The sequence below is a fragment of the Myxine glutinosa genome, chromosome 6 (assembly GCF_964187855.1).
Source record: "Myxine glutinosa chromosome 6, kmMyxGlut1.1, whole genome shotgun sequence".
Classification (NCBI taxonomy): domain Eukaryota; kingdom Metazoa; phylum Chordata; class Myxini; order Myxiniformes; family Myxinidae; genus Myxine; species Myxine glutinosa.
The window spans coordinates 107,578,596-107,602,200 of NC_136266.1; the positions used below are offsets into that span (position 1 = coordinate 107,578,596).

The 23,605-nt window shown below is 45.3% G+C and overlaps 1 protein-coding gene across 4 annotated transcripts in view; it reads left to right on the plus strand.

The window, feature by feature from the left end:
• The window catches only part of PSPH (phosphoserine phosphatase), a 72,848-nt gene that overhangs the window by 39,073 nt on the left and 10,170 nt on the right, over positions 1 to 23,605 (plus strand). For 3 of the 4 annotated variants that reach the window (XM_068120790.2, XM_068120789.2, XM_068120791.2), the window contains exons 2-3: positions 22,125 to 22,268; positions 22,420 to 22,551. In XM_068120790.2, the coding sequence (XP_067976891.1) occupies positions 22,129 to 22,268; positions 22,420 to 22,551 (272 nt within the window). In that variant the 5' untranslated portion in view covers positions 22,125 to 22,128. The remainder of the gene's footprint in view (positions 1 to 22,124; positions 22,269 to 22,419; positions 22,552 to 23,605) is intronic. The other variant, XM_068120792.2, reaches the window with a different exon arrangement.

Sequence of the window (23,605 nt, forward strand, 5' to 3'; positions counted from 1 at the left end):
CTGGAGTGTGGCTCGTACCGAGCGATAAAGTTATTGGAGCATCGAATGAAGGTATTGGAAAGGGTGTTGGAGATGAGGATAAGGAAGAAAGTGAAGATCGACGAAATGCAGTTTGGATTCATGCCAGGAAGAGGAACGACAGACGCGCTTTTCATTGTGAGGCAGTTGCAGGAGAAGTACATGGAGAAGAGGAAGAAGTTGTTTCTTGGGTTTGTTGATCTGGAGAAAGCATTCGATCGGGTTCCACGCAAAGTATTGACATGGGCATTGAGGAAGTTAGGAGTGGAGGAATGGTTGATCAGAGTAGTGATAGCAATGTACAAAAGAGCACGCACAGCTGTAAGGATGAAGGATGGGAACAGTGGTGAGTTTGAGGTGAAGGTGGGAGTGCATCAGGGGTCGGTACTAAGTCCACTACTATTTGTAGCTGTGATGGAGGTGCTGGCTCAGAACGTAAAGGAGGGTTTACCGTGGGAGTTGTTGTATGCATATGATCTGGTGTTGATTGCGGAAAGTATGGATGGACTGAAGGAAAAGATGAACACATGGAAGGAATGTATGGAGACAAAAGGTCTGAAGGTGAATATCGGAAAGACGAAGGTGATGGCAAGTGGTAAAGCATGTGGTGAGGTGGAAAGAACTGGGAAGTGGCCCTGTGCTGTGTGTAGGAAGGGTGTCAGAGTGAACTCCATTCAGTGTACAATGTGCGCTGAGTGGGTTCATAAAAAATGTAGTGGTCTGAGAGGGTCATTAACCAGTGTGGCAGCTACATTCAAATGTAAGGTGTGCACAGAGAGAGCTGCAGATGGAGGAAATGTTGAGTTGGATCTTGGAGACGGCATGAAGCTGGAAGGTGTGAAAACATTTTGCTACCTTGGAGACATGCTGAATGGAGAAGGTGGATCAGACTCGGCAACGGTTGCTCGAGTGAGATGTGCATGGAAGAAGTTTCGGGAATTGAGTGGCGTGCTGATGATGAGGGGAGTGTCGTTGAAGCTGAAGGGAAAGGTGTATGCTGCATGTGTGAGAAGTGTTATGATTTATGGGAGCGAGACATGGGTAATGAACGTAGAGCAGCAACGAAGGTTGGAAAGGGTGGAAATGCGAATGGTTCGACGGATGTGCGGAGTATCGTTGAGAGAGAGGAAGACAAATGATGAATTGCGAAAGATGATGGGAATAGAGCCTGTGATTGATGCTGTGAAGAGGAACAGGTTGAGATGGTTTGGTCATGTGTTGAGGAAGGATGAAAGTGACTGGTTGAGAAGAGTGATGGAAATGAATGTAGAAGGAAGTAGAAGACGGGGAAGACCGAGAAAGACTTGGCTGAAGATGGTGGAAGAAGAAATGCGGGCAAGGGGGTTAACAAGGAGAGATGCAGAAAATAGGGCAAAATGGAGAAGATTGTCATGGGGACCGCAAGGCTAACCCCCGCTCTAGCAGGGAAAATGGCCTTTTAAAATGCATGTTGTTGTTGTTGTTGTTGTTGTTGTTGGTGTCCTTCGCGAAAAGTAGGCGAGCTATCTCCGGCATCCTGAACAAATTCCAAATTACTCCTCGGTCTACTGCGAGGAAGGCAATGGCAAACCATCCAGTATAACCCTTGCCAAGACACTGCTTCGGCAGCACCGACGCTCTGTAACAGAGTATGGTACGTCAGATTACTGTGAATGTGGAATCCACATAATGAGGTGCCTCCGAGCTTATGTGACATCATAAGAAGCCGGATCTCTTTGGGAAATTTCCACTCATGCTGGGAGCGAGGCGAAGCGGGGAGGATTGACTAACGTTCCGCTATAAGACAAAAAAAGGAGTGTTGGGCACCTTTCTCTGGCTGACTCTGTGGTTTGCTTCGATAGTCAAATATCATGTACAACATGGATAAAGATCGCTTTGAACAGCTTCTGTATTTGTTTTGCGCGACATATTGTATTACAAGCTTGGCTCGGCTCGCGCGTCGTCACTGAGGAACGGGCTTATTTTAGCTGAGGATAATAACTGTACCTGAGTTGCTGTGTTGTCATGATTTACACCAATCATAATACAAATAATTATTTGGCACAAATTTATTTGTAGTGTTTGTGATATTACATTTTTATAAGCAATTTAAGTTGAAGATTTAAGTTGAAAAAATATACAAAAATTCAAAAAAGAACCCCTCAGCACGTACATTACAGGAGGGGTAGGTGCAGACTGGAAGTTTGGGACGATTACACCTCACCACCACGTAATTCAAAACACCTCACCACCACGCAATTCAAAACACCTCACCACCAAGTAATTTAAAACACCTCACCACCACGTAATTCAAAACACCTCACCACCAAGTAATTTAAAACACCTCACCACCACGTAATTCAAAACGCCTCACCCCACCTAATTTAAAACATATCACCACCACGTAATTGAAAACACCTCATCACCACGTAATTCAAAACACCTCACCACCACGTAATTATAAACACATCACCCCCACATAATTTAAAACACCTCACCACCACATAATTCAAAACCACCACCACATCATTAAAAACACTTCACAACCATGGAAACAAAAGTTTCAGGGAGTAGTTCAGTGACAACAGGCACTGCCCAGATATGTAGATATCTATCTATAATTCCAGTAATCTCTGTGTGTCTGTGTGTCTGTGACCGCTGTTTCTCGACAACCACGGGTCCGATATACTTTAAACTTGCCAGGTATATTGCTGGGGACCCGAGGATGTGCCTTTTCAAGGTTTCATATTAATCGGAGAAGTAGTTACCGAGCTATGTCCAAAAAACGATTCAACCAATCAGAGAGCAGCGAGCTATCACGTGTGCCGAACGTGCCGAACAGACTCTGCCTCGGACGGCACATTTGAGAGCGTATTCATTTATTTCACGTTGGCAAACTATGTTGCCGCTATGTTGGCGTTAAACTATGTTTTAAAACTAATTAAAACTAATTTGCGATTCTTTCGCTTTCCTGCGTGTTTGTGCACGCTATGGCGATTTCTTTACCAAACTCCGCAAGCCGTTCGCTTTGGACCAAACCATTTCATGTAAATAGAGGGGGGGGATTGTCACCGTACTCGCAAGCCGTTCGCTTTGGACCAAACCATTTCATGTAAATAGAGGGGGGGGGGGGGGGATTGTCACCGTACTCGCAAGCCGTTCGCTTTGGCTTTGCGAATGGACCAAACCATTTCATGTAAATAGAGGGGGGGGATATAATTTTAGATATATATATAGTACGGGCATGCCCTAGTCTATCTATAATTCCAGTAATCTCTGTATGTGTGTGTGTTTGTCTGTGACCGCTGTTTCTCGACAACCACGGGTCCGATATACTTGAAACTTGCCAGGTATATTGCTGGGGACCCGAGGATGTGCCTTTTCAAGGTTTCATATTAATCGGAGAAGTAGTTACCGAGCTATGGCGATTTCTTTACCAAACTCCGCAAGCCGTTCGCTTTGGACCAAACCATTTCATGTAAATAGAGGGGGGGGGATTGTCACCGTACTCGCAAGCCGTTCGCTTTGGACCAAACCATTTCATGTAAATAGAGGGGGGGGGGGGGATTGTCACCGTACTCGCAAGCCGTTCGCTTTGGACCAAACCATTTCATGTAAATAGAGGGGGGGGGGGGGATTGTCACCATACTCGCAAGCCGTTCGCTTTGGCTTTGCGAATGGACCAAACCATTTCATGTAAATAGAGGGGGGGGGATTGTCACCGTACTCGCAAGCCGTTCGCTTTGGCTTTGCGAATGGACCAAACCATTTCATGTAAATAGAGGGGGGGGGGATATAATTTTAGATATATATATAGTACGGGCACGCCCTAGTCTATCTATAATTCCAGTAATCTCTGTATGTGTGTGTGTTTGTCTGTGACCGCTGTTTCTCGACAACCACGGGTCCGATATACTTGAAACTTGCCAGGTATATTGCTGGGGACCTGAGGATGTGCCTTTTCAAGGTTTCATATTAATCGGAGAAGTAGTTACCGAGCTATGGCGATTTATTTACCAAACTCCGCAAGCCGTTCGCTTTGGCTTTGCGAATGGACCAAACCATTTCATGTAAATAGAGGGGGGGGTTCTACCGTACTCGCAAGCCGTTCGCTTTGGCTTTGCGAATGGACCAAACCATTTCATGTAAATAGAGGGGGGGGGGGTTCTGTGGTCGTTACTGCCACGTGGTTTCAAAGTTTTTTTTTGTTGTTGTTGTTTGCACGCATGTTTTTTTGCACCCACGTACGGGCACGCCCTAGTAATATAAATGATCTTACAAGGCACTTTAACACAGGAGGAGGCCAATTGAGCCATCAAAGCCTGCGCCAGTATTGCCAACTATAATAATGGTTATTTGTCCGTGTTCTATCCTTTTAAAGGGCGAGCGCCAAGTAACGAAGCAGCGCATACCATTCGAAAGTCTTTGATCTGAATTGCCGGGAGAAGAGGAGAAACCTTTGTTAGATATTGAAGCGCGGTGCTACGCGCGCTTGCTTGTACAACAAGAAGGAAGCGGACAACGCGGTGAGTTTAAGAGTCTTTATTAAACGAGCTCAACTGTAGCACTGGCGCGCTCCGGGCTGCGCGCCCGGTGTATATACCGCGGCCACGCCTACCCCTTGGGCGTGGCCGCCGCCCACTTTGTGCGTGGAATGATGCCCTCACGCCAGTGAGCTTTCGTGTCCGTCACACGCGCCCCCCCCCCCCCCAGAATTCCCGCGCACCTGGAGGGCCAGTTTGCGGGGCAAACGGATGACCCGGCCGAAGCGCCCTCTGGCGACCGGCGGCGTCCGGGGTGCAGGGATGCCAGCTGGGATGTCTCCGGCTGCGCACGGGATGGGTGCAGGACCGGGGGGCGGCGGGCCTGGGCAGTGCCGGGGGTCCGCCCGCAGGGGGGCGGCCCCGACGCGGGGGCCGAGCCACCGGCGGTGGGTGGTCCACGTTGAGGTGGGCCGGTTTGAGGCGATCCACCGAGACGCGGTCGGGAGTACCGCCGATGTCCAAGGTGAAGTGTTTCACCCCGGTCTCCAGCACGCGGAAAGGCCCGTCGTACGGGGGCCGCAGTGGTGTCCGGTGGGCGTCGTGCTGGACGAAGACGTACTCCACAGTGCGAAGCTCCGGGGCGACTTGCGTAGGCGGGTGCCCGTGGTGCGCCGTCGGCACCGGGGCGAACCTCCGGGCTGTCTCCTGCAGCGCGGAGCGCTCCTGCGCCGCGGACCATGGTGCCATGGGGTCGGGGAGGAACTCGCCCGGCACCCGCAGCGGTTGTCCGAAGACCAACTCCGCCGCAGATGCGCGCAGGTCGTCCTTGGGCGCCGTCCGGAGGCCCAGCAGGACCCAGGGGAGCCTGTTGACCCAGCCGCCGTCGCGGAGGGTGGCCCGGAGCGCGGACTTCAACGAGCGGTGGAACCGCTCGCACAGTCCGTTGGCCTGGGGGTGGTAGGCCGTGGTTCGGTGCAGCTGGACCCCGAGCCCCCGCGCGACCGTCCCCCAGAGCTCCGAGGTGAACTGGGGGCCACGGTCGGACGATATGTCCGAGAGGGCGCCGAACCGGGCGACCCAGGTGGCGATGAACGCCTGTGCGACGTCTGCCGCCGTCGTCGCCGCCAAAGGCACGGCCTCCGGCCAACGGGTGGTGCGGTCCACCATTGTCAGGACAGGGGTGAAACCCCACGAAGGGGGCAGAGGTCCCACCAGGTCCACGTGTACGTGGTCGAACCTTCGTTCCGGCACCGTGAACGGGGCCAATGGGGCCTGGGTGTGCCGGTGCACCTTCGCGCGCTGGCACGCCAGGCACGTCCTGGTCCAGCCGCGGACGGCCTTCCGGAGGCCATGCCAGACAAACTTGTCGGCGACCAACCTCTGGGAGGCCTTCGTGCCCGGGTGGGACAGGCCGTGGATGGCGTCAAACACCTGGCGCTGCCAGCCCGCGGGCACGATGGGGCGAGGCCGCCCGAGGGAGACGTCGCACAAGAGGGCCGCGCCGTCGAACGGCACCTCTGTGACGCGGAGGCCTGTGATGGCGGTCCGCAAGGCCTGGACGCCGGGGTCGGCGGCCTGGTCCGCCGCCATCCGGGCATAGTCGATGCCAAGGTGGACTGCGTGGGCGACGGACCGGGAAAGGCAATCCGCCACCAGGTTGTCCTTCCCCGCGACGTGCCGGATGTCCGTCGTGTACTCGGACACGGCCGAGAGGTGACGCTGCTGCCGGGCCGACCACGGCTCGGCGACCTTGCCCATCGCGAAGACCAGTGGCTTGTGGTCGACGAAGGCTGTGAAGAGACGGCCCTCGAGCAGATGGCGGAAGTGCCTGACCGCCAGGTGAAGCCCGAGCAACTCGCGGTCGAAGGTACTATAGTGGCGTTCGGGCGGGCGAAGCTGCCGGCTGAAGAACGCCAGCGGTTGCCAAGCACCACGCACCCATTGCTCGTGCACCGCGCCCACCGTGTAGTCTGAGGCGTCGGGGGTGGGGGCGATCGGTGCATCGGGTGCCGGGTGCACGAGCATGGTGGCATTAGCCAAGGCTAGCTTCGCGCCTGCGAACGCCGCGTCCATCTCCTCGGTCCAGGTAACATCACCTTTGCCCGGCTTCCCTCGGAGGGCCTCGTGCAAGGGGCGCAGGAGCTGGGCGATGCGGGGCAGGAACCGATGGTAAAAGTTTACCATGCCCAGGAACTCCTGGAGCCCCTTGATCGTGCGGGGGCACGGAAACCCCTTCACCACCTCCACCTTGGCCGGTAGGGGGACGGCCCCGTGCCTGGTGACGTGGTGCCCCAAAAAATCGATGTCTGCTACGCCGAACCGGCACTTGGCGGGGTTCACGATGAGGCGATGCTGGCCCAGACGTTCGAAGAGCGTGCGGAGATGGTGAAGGTGCTCTTCGCGGGACGCGCTGGCGACGAGGATGTCGTCCAGGTATACGTACACAAAGTCCAAGTCGCGCAAGACGCTGTCCATGAGTTGCTGGAACGCCTGAGCCGCATTCTTCAAACCGAAGGGCATCCGAAGAAATTCGAACAGTCCGAACAGCATGATGACCGCCGTCTTCGGGATGTCCTCCGGCCTGACAGGGACCTGATGGTAGCCGCGTATGAGGTCCACCTTCGAAAAGAAGGACATGCCCGCCAACCGGGTGGAGAAGTCCTGGATGTGGGGGACGGGGTAGCGGTCGGGGGTGGTGGCGTCGTTGAGGCGCCGGTAGTCCCCGCACGGTCGCTATCCCCCGCCGGGCTTTGGCACGATGTGAAGCGGCGACGCCCAAGCACTCTCGGAGCGCCGCACGATGCCGAGCCGCTCCAGCGTAGCGAACGCCGCTTTAGCCACCGCGAGCTTCGTCGGCTCGAGGCGGCGTGCCCGGGCATAGACCGGTGGCCCGGCGGTGGGGATGTGGTGTTCCACCCCGTGCTTGACGGCCCCCGCCGAGAAGGTGGGCCGCGTAAGGGCCGGGAAGCTGGCGAGGAGGCGGGTTAAGTCGTCCGCTGCCGGAAACGTACAAACTAACCTCGCCGGGACCGAACCGCTCAGCAAGCCGCTTGGCGAGCCGTTTGGCGAGCCGCTCGGTGAGCCGCTCAACGAGCTGCTCAGCGCGCAAGCAAGCGAGCTGAACGTTTCAGCCTGGACGAGACGTGTGTTCTTCACATCTACCAACAACCCGTGTGCACAGAGGAAGTCCGCACCGAGTAGTGCCATGGAGACACTAGCGGTTACGAACGTCCACTCGAAGCGTTGCCTTCCGAACCGCAGGGAGAGGCAGCGCTTCCCGAAAGTGCGTATGGGTGTTCCGTTCGCGGCAAGCAACGTGGGGCCCCGGCCCGCGGTGTGCTTGTCGGACATAGAGGCAGGGATAACGCTCACCTGTGCCCCCGTGTCGCATAGGAAACGGCGCCCTGACAAGGTGTCCGTTATAAAAAGAAGGCTGCCGGAATGGCCGACGCTCAGGGCCGCTACCGAGCGCCGGCTTTGTAGTTTCCCGACTTGCCGAAGGAGCACGGCGGGCAACAAGTCCTCGCCTTGTGGCCAAACCTGGCGTGGAAATGGCACCAGGTTTGCGGCGAAGGCGGAGGCCGCGGTTTTCGCGGTGGTGGTGGGCGTGGCGTGGCGGCGGCCACGCGGCGTGCGTCAGCCTCGGGATCCCCGAGGTGTGGTGCATCAGCATCAGGGTCAGCCTCGGGATGCGCGGCGGCCGCACCAAAACTCGCCTGCGCGTCCAAAGCCGCGAAGAACCTGTCGGCCTCGGCAGCGAGCGCTCGGGGTTCCGTCGTCACAGAACCGGCCAACGCGAGGCGTACTCGTGCCGGCAGCTGGTGTCGAAATAACGCCCGGAAAAGAGCGTTCGGGGTTTCGTCGCCCATCAATGACAGCATATGGTCCATGCGGACCGACGGTCGCGTGTCACCGAGCTCGGTGAGGTCCAGGAGGCGGCCGGCCCATGCGTCCACCGTGAGGCCGAACGTGGTGAGGAGGAGACGCTTGATCGCCTCGTACCTGCCGTCGGCCGGTGGGTTCCTCAGGACCGACAGGACACGGGCGGCCGTGCCGGGCCCGAGGGAAGCGACCACGTGGCAGTACATGGTCTCGTCCACCGTGATGCCTCGAAGTCGGAACTGGGCTTCTGCCTGCAGGAACCAGTATTCGGCTTGCGTCTCCCAGAACTCGGGGAGTTTCATTTGGACCGCGTTGTTTGCCATTGCGATGGCGTATTCGGGTGGTCAGCGACGGCTGACCAGAACGTCGGAGTCACCAATGAAGCGCGGTGCTACGCGCGCTTGCTTGTACAATAAGAAGGAAGCGGACAACGCGGTGAGTTTAAGAGTCTTTATTAAACGAGCTCAACTGTAGCACTGGCGCGCTCTGGGCTGCGCGCCCGCTGTATATCCCGCGGCCACGCCTACCCCTCGGGCGTGGCCGCCGTCCACTTGGTGCGTGGAAAGATGCCCTCACGCCAGTGAGCTTTCGTGTCCGCCACAATATATAATTTAATAGATGTCTTTCCAGGCATAGTTCGAGCTCTTCCTTTAAATGAAATAGAGGGGCTCATGTTATTTTCCATTATAGGTTTTATCCAATAATTTCCATATTTATCTTTGTTCAATTTAACATCTTTAACATATTTTTCTATATCTTTCACCGAAGTAGAAATTGATTGAAAGTTGTCTTTTGTGTTTTGAAACATTGTATTTATTAGCTAAAAAACTTGCTAAACCAAGGCGACTCTGCACAGGGAAACCCTCGGCCGCAGAGATATGTACCACTTTCCCCGGTTGCCAAAGGAAACTGCTGTTTCTGATGAAGAGCTGCTCGTTTATTGCAATCACCTTGAGAAGATTCGTGGAGATATGGAGCAGCGTTTCAGAGACATGCTAGAACTGTCGATGCCAGCATGGGTGATCAACCCATTCAAATGTGACATTCAAGATGTGAAGCGCGAATTACAGGACGAAATTATCAACCTCCACAATGACGATGAGGCGAAGGCAAGATTCTAGCAGCATGAATACAGCGGATTCTGGAGCAGGGCGAATACCCCGCAATGTGTACAGAGGCAGAACTGCTGCTGATGGCGTTCCCCACATCATACCTCGTTGAAAGAGGGTTCAGCGCCGTGATGGTGCTGCTGACCAAGTATCGAAACCGCGTTGACATTACCAAGAGGGGCGATCTGCGTCTCTACCTCACTGAGATCGAGCCAGACGTTCGTAATCTCGCAGCAAGTCACCAGGCCCACCCTTCACACTAACGGTATTTGGGCCTGTGATAACAGATTCCCAGTTTGCCTCACCTGGACCTGTTCTGCTGAAACATTGCAGGTCGTGCAAAATAAAATAAAAAGGAAGGTAAAATAAAGTAAAATATTATTCAGAAAATATTTGGATTCTGTTATTTTTGCTTCCTATCTACATAAATTCTGGGTGTCCGACCACGAACGACAGGACAAGGGGGGCATTGGGCCGGTCCAAGAGGGCAGAAGGGGGCGGTCGTCCAAAAAAGTTTGAGAACCACTGATGATTAATTAATTATTTATTGATTAATCAATTAATTTTTTTTAATTTTATTAATGCCTTATTTAATTAAATTTCTAAAAGATACATCTTCGGATGAAGCACTCGTGGTTTAGTTATGCTATTAGCCAATTGATTAAGAAAATATTTTGTGATAATTGTACACTGCTCCAGTGCTCCTTTCCTATGCCATCTCCAGGCATTGCAAAACGTCGTTGCCGGGCACCGAAGGGGGCTCGGCAGTGACACACGCTGAAAGGGAGTACTCAGTTTTCACTCTGGTTGTTTTCTTGCTTTCTTGTTTGCTTGTTTGTCCGGGCGATATCTCAGCCATCCTTTGAGCTAGGAAGCTGAAATTTCGCCGCAATAGTGAGCAAGTGCTTTGTCACAAACGGTATTTTTTGTTTTTTGATTAATCAATTTATTGACGAGTTATTTAATTATTAGCGATTAATTAAGTACTTATTTAAATAATCAAATTGCCTTTCTCTTCTGACCATTAACTCAGGCACCTTTTGAGTTAGGAAGCTGTTATTTGGACATGCCAATGACCAGGTGAGTTGGCTGCAAAGGCTATTTTTGATTTATTAATGAATCAATTAATCAATTAATCGATTAATCATTTAATTATTCGATTAATGACTTTTCTTTTTTTTTTAAGTTACAGATTCTGATGAAATGGTGGTGGTTTATGTGTTCTCTGACCGAATTGATTAATAATTTAATTTTTTAATGATTATTATTTATTTATTGTACACCGCACCTTTCCTATGCCATCTCCAGGCATTGCAAATCGTCATTGCTGGGCACCGGAGGGGGCTCGGCAGTGACGCACACTGAAAAGGAGTACTCGGTTTTCACTCTGGTTGTTTTCTTGCTTTCTTGTTTTCTTGTTTGTTTGTTTGTTTGTTTGTCCGGGTGATATCTCAGCCATCCTTTGAGCTGGGAAGCTGAAATTTCGGCACAATAGTGAGCAAGTCCTTTGTCAAAAACGTTATTTTTTGTTTTTTGATTAATCAAATAATTGAGGAGTTATTTAATTATTAGCGATTAATTAAGTACTTATTTAATTAATCAAATTTCCTTTCTCTTCTGACCATTAACTCAGGCACCTTTTGGGTTCGGAAGCTGATATTTGGACATGCCAATGACCAGGTGATTTGGCTGCAAAGGCTATTTTTGATTTATTAATTAATCAATTAATCGATTAATTATTTAATTATTCGATTAATGACTAAAAATTAATTATTTTTTTTTAAGTTACAGATTTTGATGAAATGGTGGTGGTTTATGTGTTCTGTGACCGAATTGATTAATAATTAAATTTTTTAATGATTATTATTTATTTATTTTCATTATTAATCATTTATTTATTTTCTTTCTCATTTGGCCAATATCTCAGGCACCTTTTGAGCTGGGAAGCTAATATTTGGACATGACATTGACCAAGTAATGTGGCTATCAAGGATATTTTTGATTTCTTGATTAATCATTTAATAGATTAATTTTTTATTGATTAAATGATTAATTATATTGATTAATCAATTGTTTATTTAATTTTTTATTAATGACTTATTTAATTAAATTTCTAAAAGATACACCTTCGGATGAAGCACTTGTGGTTTAGTTATGCTATTACCCAAATTGATTTTAAAAATATTTTGTGATAATCTTTTATTGATTTTAATTATACAATTAATCAATCAATTAGCGTACACCTCTTCCTCCCAATGCAGCCTCTATGAGGTGCACTGCGGTATTGCCGGGCGCCAGAGGCGCTCCGGCAATGCCGCGCTGTAGGATATTTAATTATTTGGCATGGGGGCAGTGTACTTTGAATGTATTGTACACCACACCTTTCCTATGCCATCTCCAGGCATTGCAAAACGTCATTGCCGGGCACCGGAGGGGGCTCGGCAGTGACGCACGCTGAAAGGGAGTACTCGGTTTTCACTCTGTTTTCTTTCTTGTTTTCTTTCTTGTTTTCTTTCTTGTTTTCTTTCTTGTTTTCTTTCTTGTTTGTTTGTCCGGACGATATCTCAGCCATCCTTTGAGCTAGGAAGCTGAAATTTCGGCACAGTAGTGAGCAAGTACTTTGTCAAAAACGGTATTTTTTGAATAATCAATTAATTGAGGAGTTATTTAATTATTAGCGATTAATTAAGTACTTATTTAATTAATCAAATTTCCTTTCTCTTCTGACCATTAACTCAGGCACCTTTTGAGTTAGGAAGCTGATATTTGGACATGCCAATGACCAGGTGATTTGGCTGCAAAGCCTATTTTTGATTTATTAATTAATCAATTAATCGATTAATTATTTAATTATTCGATTAATGACTAAAAAATTCTTTTTTTTAAGTTGCAGATTCTGATGAAATGGTGGTGGTTTATGTGTTCTGTGACCGAATTGATTTATAATTTAATTTTTTTATGATTATTATTTATTTATTTTCATTATTAATCATTTATTTATTTTCTTTCTCATTTGGCCAATATCTCAGGCACCTTTTGAGCTCAGAATCTAATATTTGGACATGAGTGACCAAGTGATGTGGCTATCAAGGATATTTTTGATTTATTGATTAATCAATTAATCAATTAATTATTCAATTATTCAATTAATTACTAAAAAAAAAAAAATTCATGTTAGATTCTGATGAAATGGTGGTGGTTTATGTGTTCTGTGACTGAATTGATTCGTAATTGAATTTTTTAATGATTATTCTTTATTTATTTTCATTATCAATCATTTATTTATTTTCTTTCTCATTTGGCCAATATCTCAGGCACCTTTTGAGCTCAGAAGCTAATATTTGGACATGAGTGACCAAGGTATGTGGCTATCAAGGATATTTTTGATTTATTGATTAATCAATTAATCAATTAATCGATTAATTATTTAATTATTCAATTAATTACTAAACATTTTTTTTTTTTCAGTTACAGATTCTGATGAAATGGTGGTGGTTTATGTGTTCTGTGACCGAATTGATTAATAATTTAATTTTTTAATGATTATTATTTATTTATTTTCTTTCTCATTTGGCCAATATCTCAGGCACCTTTTGAGGTGGGAAGCTAATATTTGGACATGACAGTGACCAAGTGATGTGGCTATCAAGGGTATTTTTGATTTATTGATTAATCAATTAATCGATTAATTATTTATTGATTATTCGATTAATTATTTATTGATTAATCAATTAATTATTTAATTTTTTATTAATGACTTATTTAATTACATTTCTCAAAGATACATCTTCGTATGAAGCACTAGTGGTTTCGTTATGCTATTAGCCAATTGATGAAGAAAATATTTTGTGATATTCTTTTATTGATTTTAATTATACGATTAATCAATCAATTAGTGTACACCTCTCCCTCCCAATGCAGCCTCAATGTGCTGCACTGCGGTATTGCCGGGCGCCTGAGGCGCCCCGGCAATGCCGCGCTTCAGGATATTTAATTATTTGGCATGGGGGCTGTGTACTTTGAATGTATCTGTCCTTGTTGTACACCGCACCTTTCCTATGCCATCTCCAGGCATTGCAAATCGTCATTGCCAGGCACCGAAGGGGGCTCAGCAGTGACGCATGCTGAAAGGGAGTACTCAGTTTTTACTCTGGTTGTTTTCTTTCTGGTTTTTGTACACCGCTCCTTTCCTATGCCATCTCCAGGCATTGCAAATCGTCATTGCCAGGCACCGAAGGGGGCTCGGCAGTGACGCACGTTGAAAGAGAGTACTCAGTTTTCACTCTGGTTGTTTGTTTGTTTGTTTGTTTTCTTGCTTTCTTGTTTTCTTGTTTGTTTGTCCGGACGATATCTCAGCCATCCTTTAAGCTAGGAAGCTGAAATTTCGGCACAGTAGTGAGCAAGTCCTTTGTCAAAAAAATTTTTTTTTTTTTTGAATAATCAATTAATTGAGGAGTTATTTAATTATTAGCGATGAATTAAGTACTTATTTAATTAATCAAATTTCCTTTCTCTTCTGACCATTAACTCAGGCACCTTTTGAGTTAGGAAGCTGATATTTGGACATGCCAATGACCAGGTGATTTGGCTGCAAAGGCTATTTTAGATTTATTAATTAATCAATTAATCGATTAATTATTTAATTATTCAATTAATGACAAAAAAATTTATTTTTTTAAGTTGCAGATTCTGATGAAATGGTGGTGGTTTATGTGTTCTCTGACCGAATTGATTAATAATTTAATTTTTTAATGATTATTATTTATTTATTTTCATTATTAATCATTTATTTATTTTCTTTCTCATTTGGTCAATATCTCAGGCACCTTTTGAGCTCAGAAGCTAATATTTGGACATGAGTGACCAAGTGATGTGGCTATCAAGGATATTTTTGATTTATTGATTCATCAATTAATCAATTAATCGATTAATTATTTAATTATTCGATTAATTACTAAAAAAAAATAAAAAAAATTCAGTTACAGATTCTGATGAAATGGTGGTGGTTTATGTGTTCTGTGACCGAATTGATTAATAATTTAATTTTTTTAATGATTATTATTTATTTATTTTCATTATTAATCATTCATTTATTTTCTTTCTCATTTGGCCAATATCTCAGGCACCTTTTGAGCTGGGAAGCTAATATTTGGACATGACAGTGACCAAGTGATGTGGCTATCAAGGATATTTTTGATTTATTGATTAATCATTGAATAGCTTAATTATTTATTGATTAATTGATTAATTATTTATTGATAAATCAATTAATTATTTAATTTTTTATTAGTGACTTATTTAATTAAATTTCGAAAAGATAGGTCTTCGGATGAAGCACTACTGGTTTAGTTATGCTATTAGCCAATTGATTAAGAAAATATTTTGTGATAATCTTTTATTGATTTTAATTATACAATTAATCAATCAATTAGCGAACACCTCTCCCTCCCAATGCAGCCTCTATGAGGTGCACTGCGGTATTGCCGGGCGCCGGAGGCGCCCCGGCAATGCCGCGCTGTAGGATATTTCATTATTTGGCATGGGGGCGGTGTACTTTGAATGTATGTGTACTTGTCTTGTTTTCTTGTTTGTTTGTTTGTCCGGGCGATATCCCAGCCATCCTTTGAGCTGGGAAGCTGAAATTTCGGCACAATAGTAAGCAAGTCCTTTGTCAAAAACGGTATTTTTTGTTTTTTGATTAATCAATTAATTGACGAGTTATTTAATTATTAGCGATTAATTAAGTACTTATTTCATTAATTAAATTTACTTTCTCTTCTGGCCATTAACTCAGGCACCTTTTGAGTTAGGTCACTGATATTTGGACATGCCAATGACCAGGTGATTTGGCTGCAAAGGCTATTTTTGATTTATTAATTAACCAATGTATCAATTAATCGATTAATTATTTAAATATTCGATTAATGACGATTTTTTTTTTTTTTTTTTTAAGTTTCAGATTCTGATGAAATGGTGGTGGTTTATGTTCTCTGACCAAATTGATTCATAATTAATTTTTTAATGATTATTATTTATTTATTTTCATTATTAATCATTTATTTATTTTCTTTCTCATTTGGCCAATATCTCAGGCACCTTTTGAGCTAGGAAGCTGATATTTGGACATGACAACGACCAAGTGATTTGGCTGTAAAGGGTATTTTTGAAATATTGATTGATTAATTAAACGATTCATTATTTATTGATTAATCAATTAATTATTTAATATTTTTACTCATGACTTATTTAATTAAATTTCTAAAAGATACATCTTCAGATGAAGCACTCGTGGTTTAGTTATACTATTAGCCAATTGATTCAGAAAATATTTTATGATAATCTTTTATTGATTTTAATTATGCAATTAATCGATCAATTATTGTACACCTCTCCCTCGCAATGCAGTCTCCATGAGCTGCACTGCGGTATTGCTGGGCGCCGAATGGGGCTCGGCAGTGACGCACGCTGAAAGGGAGTACTCAGTTTTCACTCTGGTTGTTTTCTTGCTTTCAGCTCGGAAGCTGAAATTTCGGCACAATATAGTGAGCAAGTACTTTCTCAAAAACGGTATTTTTTGTTTTTTGATTAATCAATTAATTGATGAGTTATTTAATTACTAGCAGAAGTACCCGGCATTGCCGGGCGGGGGAGGGGAGGAGGAAGGGAAGGGGAGGGGAGGGGAACAGGGGGGAGGGGAGGAGAGGGGGGGGAGGGGAGGAGAGGGGGGAGGGGAGGGGGAAAGGGGAGAGGGTAGGGGGGAAGGGAGGGAGGGGGGAAGGGTAGGGGGAGGGGGAGGGAGGGGGAGGAGGCAAGGGGAGGGGAGGGATATAGATGGTTACTGGCAATTGATCACATCCACAAATGATGTAATCCACACAATGTATGTGCTTTACATAACGTTAATAGGAATACATGGCCGTGTAGATGGGAAATACAGTTTGTTTGAAATAAATCACAAATATCAGATGAAAGTTTTTAAAATTTAGAACTATTCTCACTCAGTTAAACATCACCGCAATATTACGCGGTTGCTTCAACGTTTTCTGTGAATTATATGTCATCATTGTGAGATTTTGTTGAATTTTTTTTTTTTTGGAATGAGATTTTTATATTTAAAAAAAAACGGCAAAAAAGCATCAGAACAGTTGTGAAAAAGCATCAAAACAGCAGTGGTGTACATGAAGCATCGGACAGTCCCGAAAACTTTGCCCTTCTTAATCGTCTGCATGAGTTCCTTCTGTTTCTGGTGGAAGACCCTTGCGACAATGTCATGGCGATGTGTTGGCTGCTGGTTGATCATCAACTCTCGCTTAATTTCTTCCCACTTCGGATTACAGGTGAAGGTAAGGAAATGGTTGGGGCGACCGTAATTGCGTACGTATGCCATCGCATCCTGGGTCCGCTCGTGCATGTATCGGGGACCTCCGGTGAACGTGGATGGGTGAACTGCCCTCAGTTGACGTTGGTGGAGCCGGATAAAGAGGAGTCTCTCACTTTCGATTTTGGCATACATGTCGATGATGAACTGGTGGAACGGATCACGGCACTGCAGGATATGATTCGTGGAATTCTTTCTGACCATGATGTGGAAGGCATAGAAGTCATTCGCAGATACTTTCTTTCCCCGGCCGCCAGCTTGTTCGACTTCAAAATGACAGCCATCATCTTGTCCTTTCCAGAAAATCAGAGGGTACTGGAGGGCGTCATAGAATCGGTGAGTCTCCGAAATTCGCTTCGTGCTGTTGTCGCGAAGATGCAGGACGATGTCGCGATTGTTGTACTGCTCTCCTACCATGAGAACTGCAACGTCATTGTTGACTGGCTTGTTAAACCAACGTTCGTGCTCTCCGTGAGGACGTTTGTCAGCTCGAATTACGACCTTGTAATCAGGTGAAGGCATTCTCTCCAATGTCGACTTGAAGCTGTTGACCAGCGCATTATTTGAGTGGAGCATATCTTGTAAGGCGAGGATTAGTTCAGAGCGTAAGTTGGGGAAGTTCTGTCCTCGTCGGGCAGGTTCTTCTCGGTGGTCACCCATAAAATAGATTTGTAAAAATTTCGGTTGCTCACCTGGTTGAGGCTGGATAGAGCCAATGAGGTGGTATACCTGGCCTTGCACCTTGAATGTCGGCATGAATCCTTGCTCAGTGACGACGCGATCTGCTCCAAACGAAGTCATTTGGAACAAAGAGTTGTAATTACGGATTTCCTTCAGGAAGTGTCTGGATTGAGTCGTAGTTGATTGAAGTAGTTCTTTCAAAGGTTCCGGTGGAGATTGGAGAGAAGGCAAAAGGACATTGCCTCCCCTGCAACACATTCCTGGTGTTTCTCCCTTCCATTTCAAGGCATGGCAAAACTGATAGGTGAACGACATGGAGCCAATATCAACGTTTGAGGAGTAGTCAGTGTTCGGATTGTAACTGAATGCAGCCTTCTCCCATGCAATGGCCGGCTGCCGTCTGCCTGATGGTTGCCAGTTGTTGAGTCGTTTTTGGCGCTGTTCTTCTGTCTCCTGCTGTCTGGCCCTCACCACACGTTGTTGATTAGCGTTCAGACGTGCGTCTGTCTCATCTTCTGTCTCTCGCTGTCTGGCCCTCGCCAGACGTTGTTGATTGGTGTTTAGACGTGCCTCTGTCTCATCTTCTGTCTCTTGCTGTCTGAATCTAGAGACGCGTTCTTGATTGGCTTGTCAATGGTGAAAAGTATCTTCATCGGTTTCATGGAGTCTCCGATCAGTGATTTTCCTTGCTCAGGATGTTGAACGCGACAAATTTCTTTTCTTCGGTGCCATTGCCTTTATCACAGTCAGTCTTCCAGTCACTCACTCGTAGACAAATTCAATTTTTTTCACTTTTACGTTTACACGTGGTAACAAATGACGCAAACGCAAGATTGCAACTCTGCGTCGTGTCGTGGGCGTGGCCAACGTGGCCTCATGCTCCCAGGTGATTGGCTAACTCGAGCTCGAGCGAGCCATACTGCGCTACGTTATGGCAAAAAATATGGATCTAAAGATGAAAGAAAAAAAAACCTATGTGGTGTGAATGGCAATGTTCCTTGCTGAAATGTGAAAAAACGCAATCGCTTTTCACTCTGAATTACGTGCGAACGCGTAACTGTGAGTTTATGGCGGCAAGGATCGAACATCACGTGATCGCTCTGAGCGAATCAGCGCGCTGCTCTGCCACCGGCTCAGATTCCGTGTATAATATTCCTCGCTGAAAAAAAAAATGGATCTAAAGATGAAAGAAAAAAAAAACCTATGTGGTGTGAATGGCAATGTTCCTCACTGAAATGTGAAAAAACGCAATCGCTTTTTCCTCTGAATTACATGCGAACGCGTAACTGTGAGTTTATGGCGGCAAGGATGGAACATCACTTGATCGCTCTGAGCGAATCAGCGCACTGCTCTGCCACCGGCTCAGATTCCGTGTATAATATTCCTCGCTGAAAAAAAATATGGATCTAAAGATGAAAGAAAAAAAAACTTTGTGGTGTGAATGGCAATGTTCCTTGCTGAAATGTGAAAAAACGCAATCGCTTTTCGCTCTGAATTACGTGCGAACGCATAACTGTGAGTTTATGGCGGCAAGGATGGAACATCACGTGATCGCTCTGAGCGAATCAGCGCACTGCTCTGCCACCGGCTCAGATTCCGTGTATAATATTCCTCGCTGAAATGCGCTGAGGTAAATATGAATAAAAAATATGGATCTCGTCAAATATTTTTAGGTACGCCATGTCCTTCCCAGGCTCAATGGCCATGTCTATGCCAAATATCAAGCACGTGAGCCTCTCCCTTTAGGAGTCTATCGGTAACATTACACACACACAAACTGTGTTTTATATAGATACAGACTTGGCATTTAATATGGAATATTTTTTTTTCCTTGACTTGGGTTTACTTTCTTAACTCAGTATATCAATCTGGTGAGTTTCTTTTACACTTTGGTGATTTATTTGTTAAAAGAACCATGTCACTGTCTGTCGCAGCAAGAAGTCAACAACAGGATTATATCACAGGTGGCGTGGCAAAATGTACGGACAGGTGCATTTGATGATTGGCTTAACAGTCGGGTATACAAGGGTTGTTGCGTTCTGTATTAGTGGAAAACAACTGCTGCACGTCTCCAAAAGTTATTGCCGCTTCCTCTGGAGATGGTCCGTCAACTCGACAATGCTGTTTGTCATGGAGTGGTGGCTTTACGAAATTACGGCATGAAACCGTGCTATTGCTCGGCAGTATGGCATCACTCAAGGTCAGGTGTCAAAGATCCTGAAACGAAATGCTCCCCGGGGTGTCCCTACTCCAATACCGAGGCCAGGACGTCCCCGCAGAACCACAAGGAGGGATGATCGCCAGCTGCACCGGTTAGTCCGCAATGGCCGTACCAAGTCAGCTAATCGGCTTAGGGCTGAGTGGCAGCAACTGACAAATGTGCCTGTATCCAGAAGGCTAGTCAACCAACGACTGGTTCAAGCAGGCTATCGTGCCAGGCGTCCCCTGAGAAAGCCACGCCTGACCAGACAACACCGCCAGCGCCGATTTCAGTGGGCCAGAGAGCACCGTCAATGGCAGCCAGGACACTGGAATCACGTGATCTTCAGTGACGAGTCTAGATTTCTGGTCTATCGTCAAGATGGCCGCGTCCGAGTGCGCAGACAAGTGCATGAAGCCTACAACAAAGATTGTATAGTGCCAAGAGTCCAAGCTGTAGGTGGTGGGGTGACCATTTGGGCTGCTTTTCATGCAGGGGGCAAACCTGAACCAGTTCAAGCACAGGGCCATTCTGGAAGAAACATTGCTTCCATTTGCTCGTGCAGCCTTTCGAGGAAACTTTGTCTTCCATGATGACAATGCATGGCCTCATCGTGCTCGCATGATCCAACACTTTCTTGCTGACCGTGGTGTAGAGCATATGGAGTGGCCTGCCATGTCCCCGGGTATGAATCCGATAGAGAACTTGTGGGCAGAATTAACGCGTCAAATCGACCACTTGGACCAGCAGCCGACCTCTGTGCGTGAATTGCAGCAGGCTATTGTCACTGCATGGCAAGCGATTCCTGTCCAAACCTTGGCAAATCTCGTGAACAGCATGCCTCAACGTGTACGTGCTCTCCTGAATGGTCGTGGGGGTTACACGAAGTACTGAACTGTAATTTTACTGTCCGTAATCCCAGTCGTAATTTAACTTTTATTTTTGTTTAAAAATATTTTGGCTAATGTGCAAAATAAAGAGATACTTCTGGAAAACGTACAGAAGTTTAACACAGTACTGTCCATGAATTGAGTTCGATATCAGTTTACATCACTTTCAAGGATCAATTTATTTGTTTCGAAATGTCAAATGTGGTTTTTGTTTCTTTTAAAGGTCACATTAACAAAATCTAGAATAATTTCAACATAATTCCAATGAACTTTTGGTTCTAAGACATCTTGAAAAGTAAGTTCACCCCCACAAAAAAAATATTCCATATTAAATGCCAAGTCTGTAGATTAATTAATCGATTAATTATTTAATTATTCGATGAATGACTTAATTGATTAATTTTTTTAAAGTTACAGATTCGGATGAAATGGTGGTGGTTTATGTATTCTATGAGCCAATTGATGAACTTTTTCATTTTTTTATGATTATTATTTATTTATTTTCATTATTAATCCTTTATTTCTTGTCTTTCTCATCTGGGCAATATCTTAGGTAGCTAATATTTGGACATGACAGTGACCAAGTGAGGTGGCTATAAAGGATATTTTTGATTGATTAATCATTTAATCGATTAATTATTTATTGATTAATCAATTAATTATTAATTTTTTAATTAACTACTTATTTAATTAAATTCATAAAAGATACATCTTCAGATGAAGCGCTCATGGTTTAGTTATGCTATTAGCCAAATTGATGAAGAAAATTTTTTATGATAATCTTTTATTGATTTTAATTATGCAATTAATCAATCAATTATTGTATACCTCTCCCTCCCAATGCACTCTCTAGGAGCTGCACCGCGGTATTGCCGGGCGCCAGAGGCGACCCGGCAATGCCGCGCTGTAGGATATTGAATTATTTGGCATGGGGGCGCTGTACTTTGAATGTATCTGTACTTGTTATGTATCGTTTTGGTCCGATCTTTCAATGGTGAAGAATCACTTAAAAATTAAATAATTCTCGTATCCGAATCCATATCCAGATCTTCACCAAAATCGAATCATTTCGTCCTTGTCAAATACGCTACCTCTCCGCCAAATTTCGTCCGAATCGGTCCCCAACTTTTTGAGATATCTTGTTCACAGACAAACAGACAGACAGGGGTGAAAACATAACCTGCATCCACATTCGTTGGCGGAGGTAATTAAAAAACTACAATCGGTTCTTTGTATTTACTACTTAAAAATCTATATAATCGCATCAAAAACAACTTGTATGTCTGTGGACCTTTAAGGTCCTATCTGACGGTCTCTGTATAAACTGATGTAATACCTGGCCTGAGAAACACCATGGTGACAATTTCTTCGTGGTTGGCAATCAAAAGCACTCGGCAGCTAGAAGGGGGCAATGTGATATCGGAGCTATCCTGCCAGCCCCATAAAAAAATGTAAATGTTGTTTTACAATCTTGTTTTTGTTAACAAATCTCTTCCCAAGCAGCACCATGACTACATGTGAAGAGGTCAAGGCTCTGGTGAGGAATGCCGATGCAGTGTGCTTTGACGTGGACAGCACGGTCATCGTCACCGAAGGAATCAATGAAATTGCCAAGTTGTGCGGTGTGTGCGATGCGGTTGCTGCATTGTAAGTATGGTATATATTGTAACACCATCATCATGTCATGAGTTCCATAGCAAAAATGTTGCTGCTAGTATCTTTCCTCATCCCCTTGATTGTCGTTACACATTTTATTGAGCTCACAGTCATATCGTCACCTCGTCTGCGGACACACCAGGACAATGAAGACTATGGGCGGAAGCATGTCTTTCTGTGAAGCCCTCAATAATCGGCTGAACCTGATTAGACCCAGTCGGCAGCAAGTAGAGCAAGTTGCCAGACAACCTATTCAACTCACGCCTGGCATTCGGTACGTAAGGTGGTGCGGTATAGTCCAGTATTTTTATGCCTCCGACCCCGAAGGTGGCCGGACGCATTATGTTTTCGGGGTGTCTGTCCGATTAGATCTGTTTGTCCGTCCGTACGGGCTAAACCTCGTTTTTCTCAGCAACTACGTGTCCGATTGAGATGAAACTTTCAGGGTGGGAGTGACACCCATGCAGAATGTTTTTATGATAATTGTGATGTCATAGGGCAGGTGGTATGGCAGCCATCTTGGAATAAACGCAAATAAATAAATAAAATATTTCTGGGAAATCGCTGAATGAAAAAAATTGAAACCTGGCACATTGTCAAGTACTCCCAATGGGGAACAAAGCATGATAATGATGACATTATATATGAAGTGGTATACCAGCCAAAAATGTTTTAATTCAAATCCTCATCCTAAAAATCTGAAATTGCATGCACATGATCTATGACCCGTTTGTATTGAAATATTAAATTTATGACATCATAGGTCACATGGTTTGGCAGCCAAATTGGATTGAAGGAAAATATTAAATAATTATATCTGAAACCACTTACCCTGTTGATGCAAAATTTTACAAATATCATCTAACGCCATTGCATATAATTTGAAAATTATGCCATCCAAGGTCATGTGGTTTGGCAGCCATCTTGGATAGAAAAACAAGAAGACGTCATGCGAAGCACGATACTTGCAAAATCCACCCCCCCCCCCCCACCCCCAAGAAAAAAAAATTCCATTTCATCAAGATTAAAATTGACAATCTTGATCAAAGCTCGGGTCAACAGGAAGAAAAGTGACGATTTTTCAGATGAAAAATTATGATTTTGTAAGGTTGACCTTGAGTTGACCTTTGACCTTTTGACCTCAAAATAGTTAGTTTCCCTATTTAGTGACTCAATGTGCAAATGCTGTTCAATCTTCAAGTCAATTGCATGAAAATTGAGGATTTTTAAAACTTGGCCTATGTTGACCTCAAAAATAGTTGGTGGTTGAATTCAGTGACCATATACGACTATACGTATGTGAATCCTCTTAGAATTTCAAGTCAATC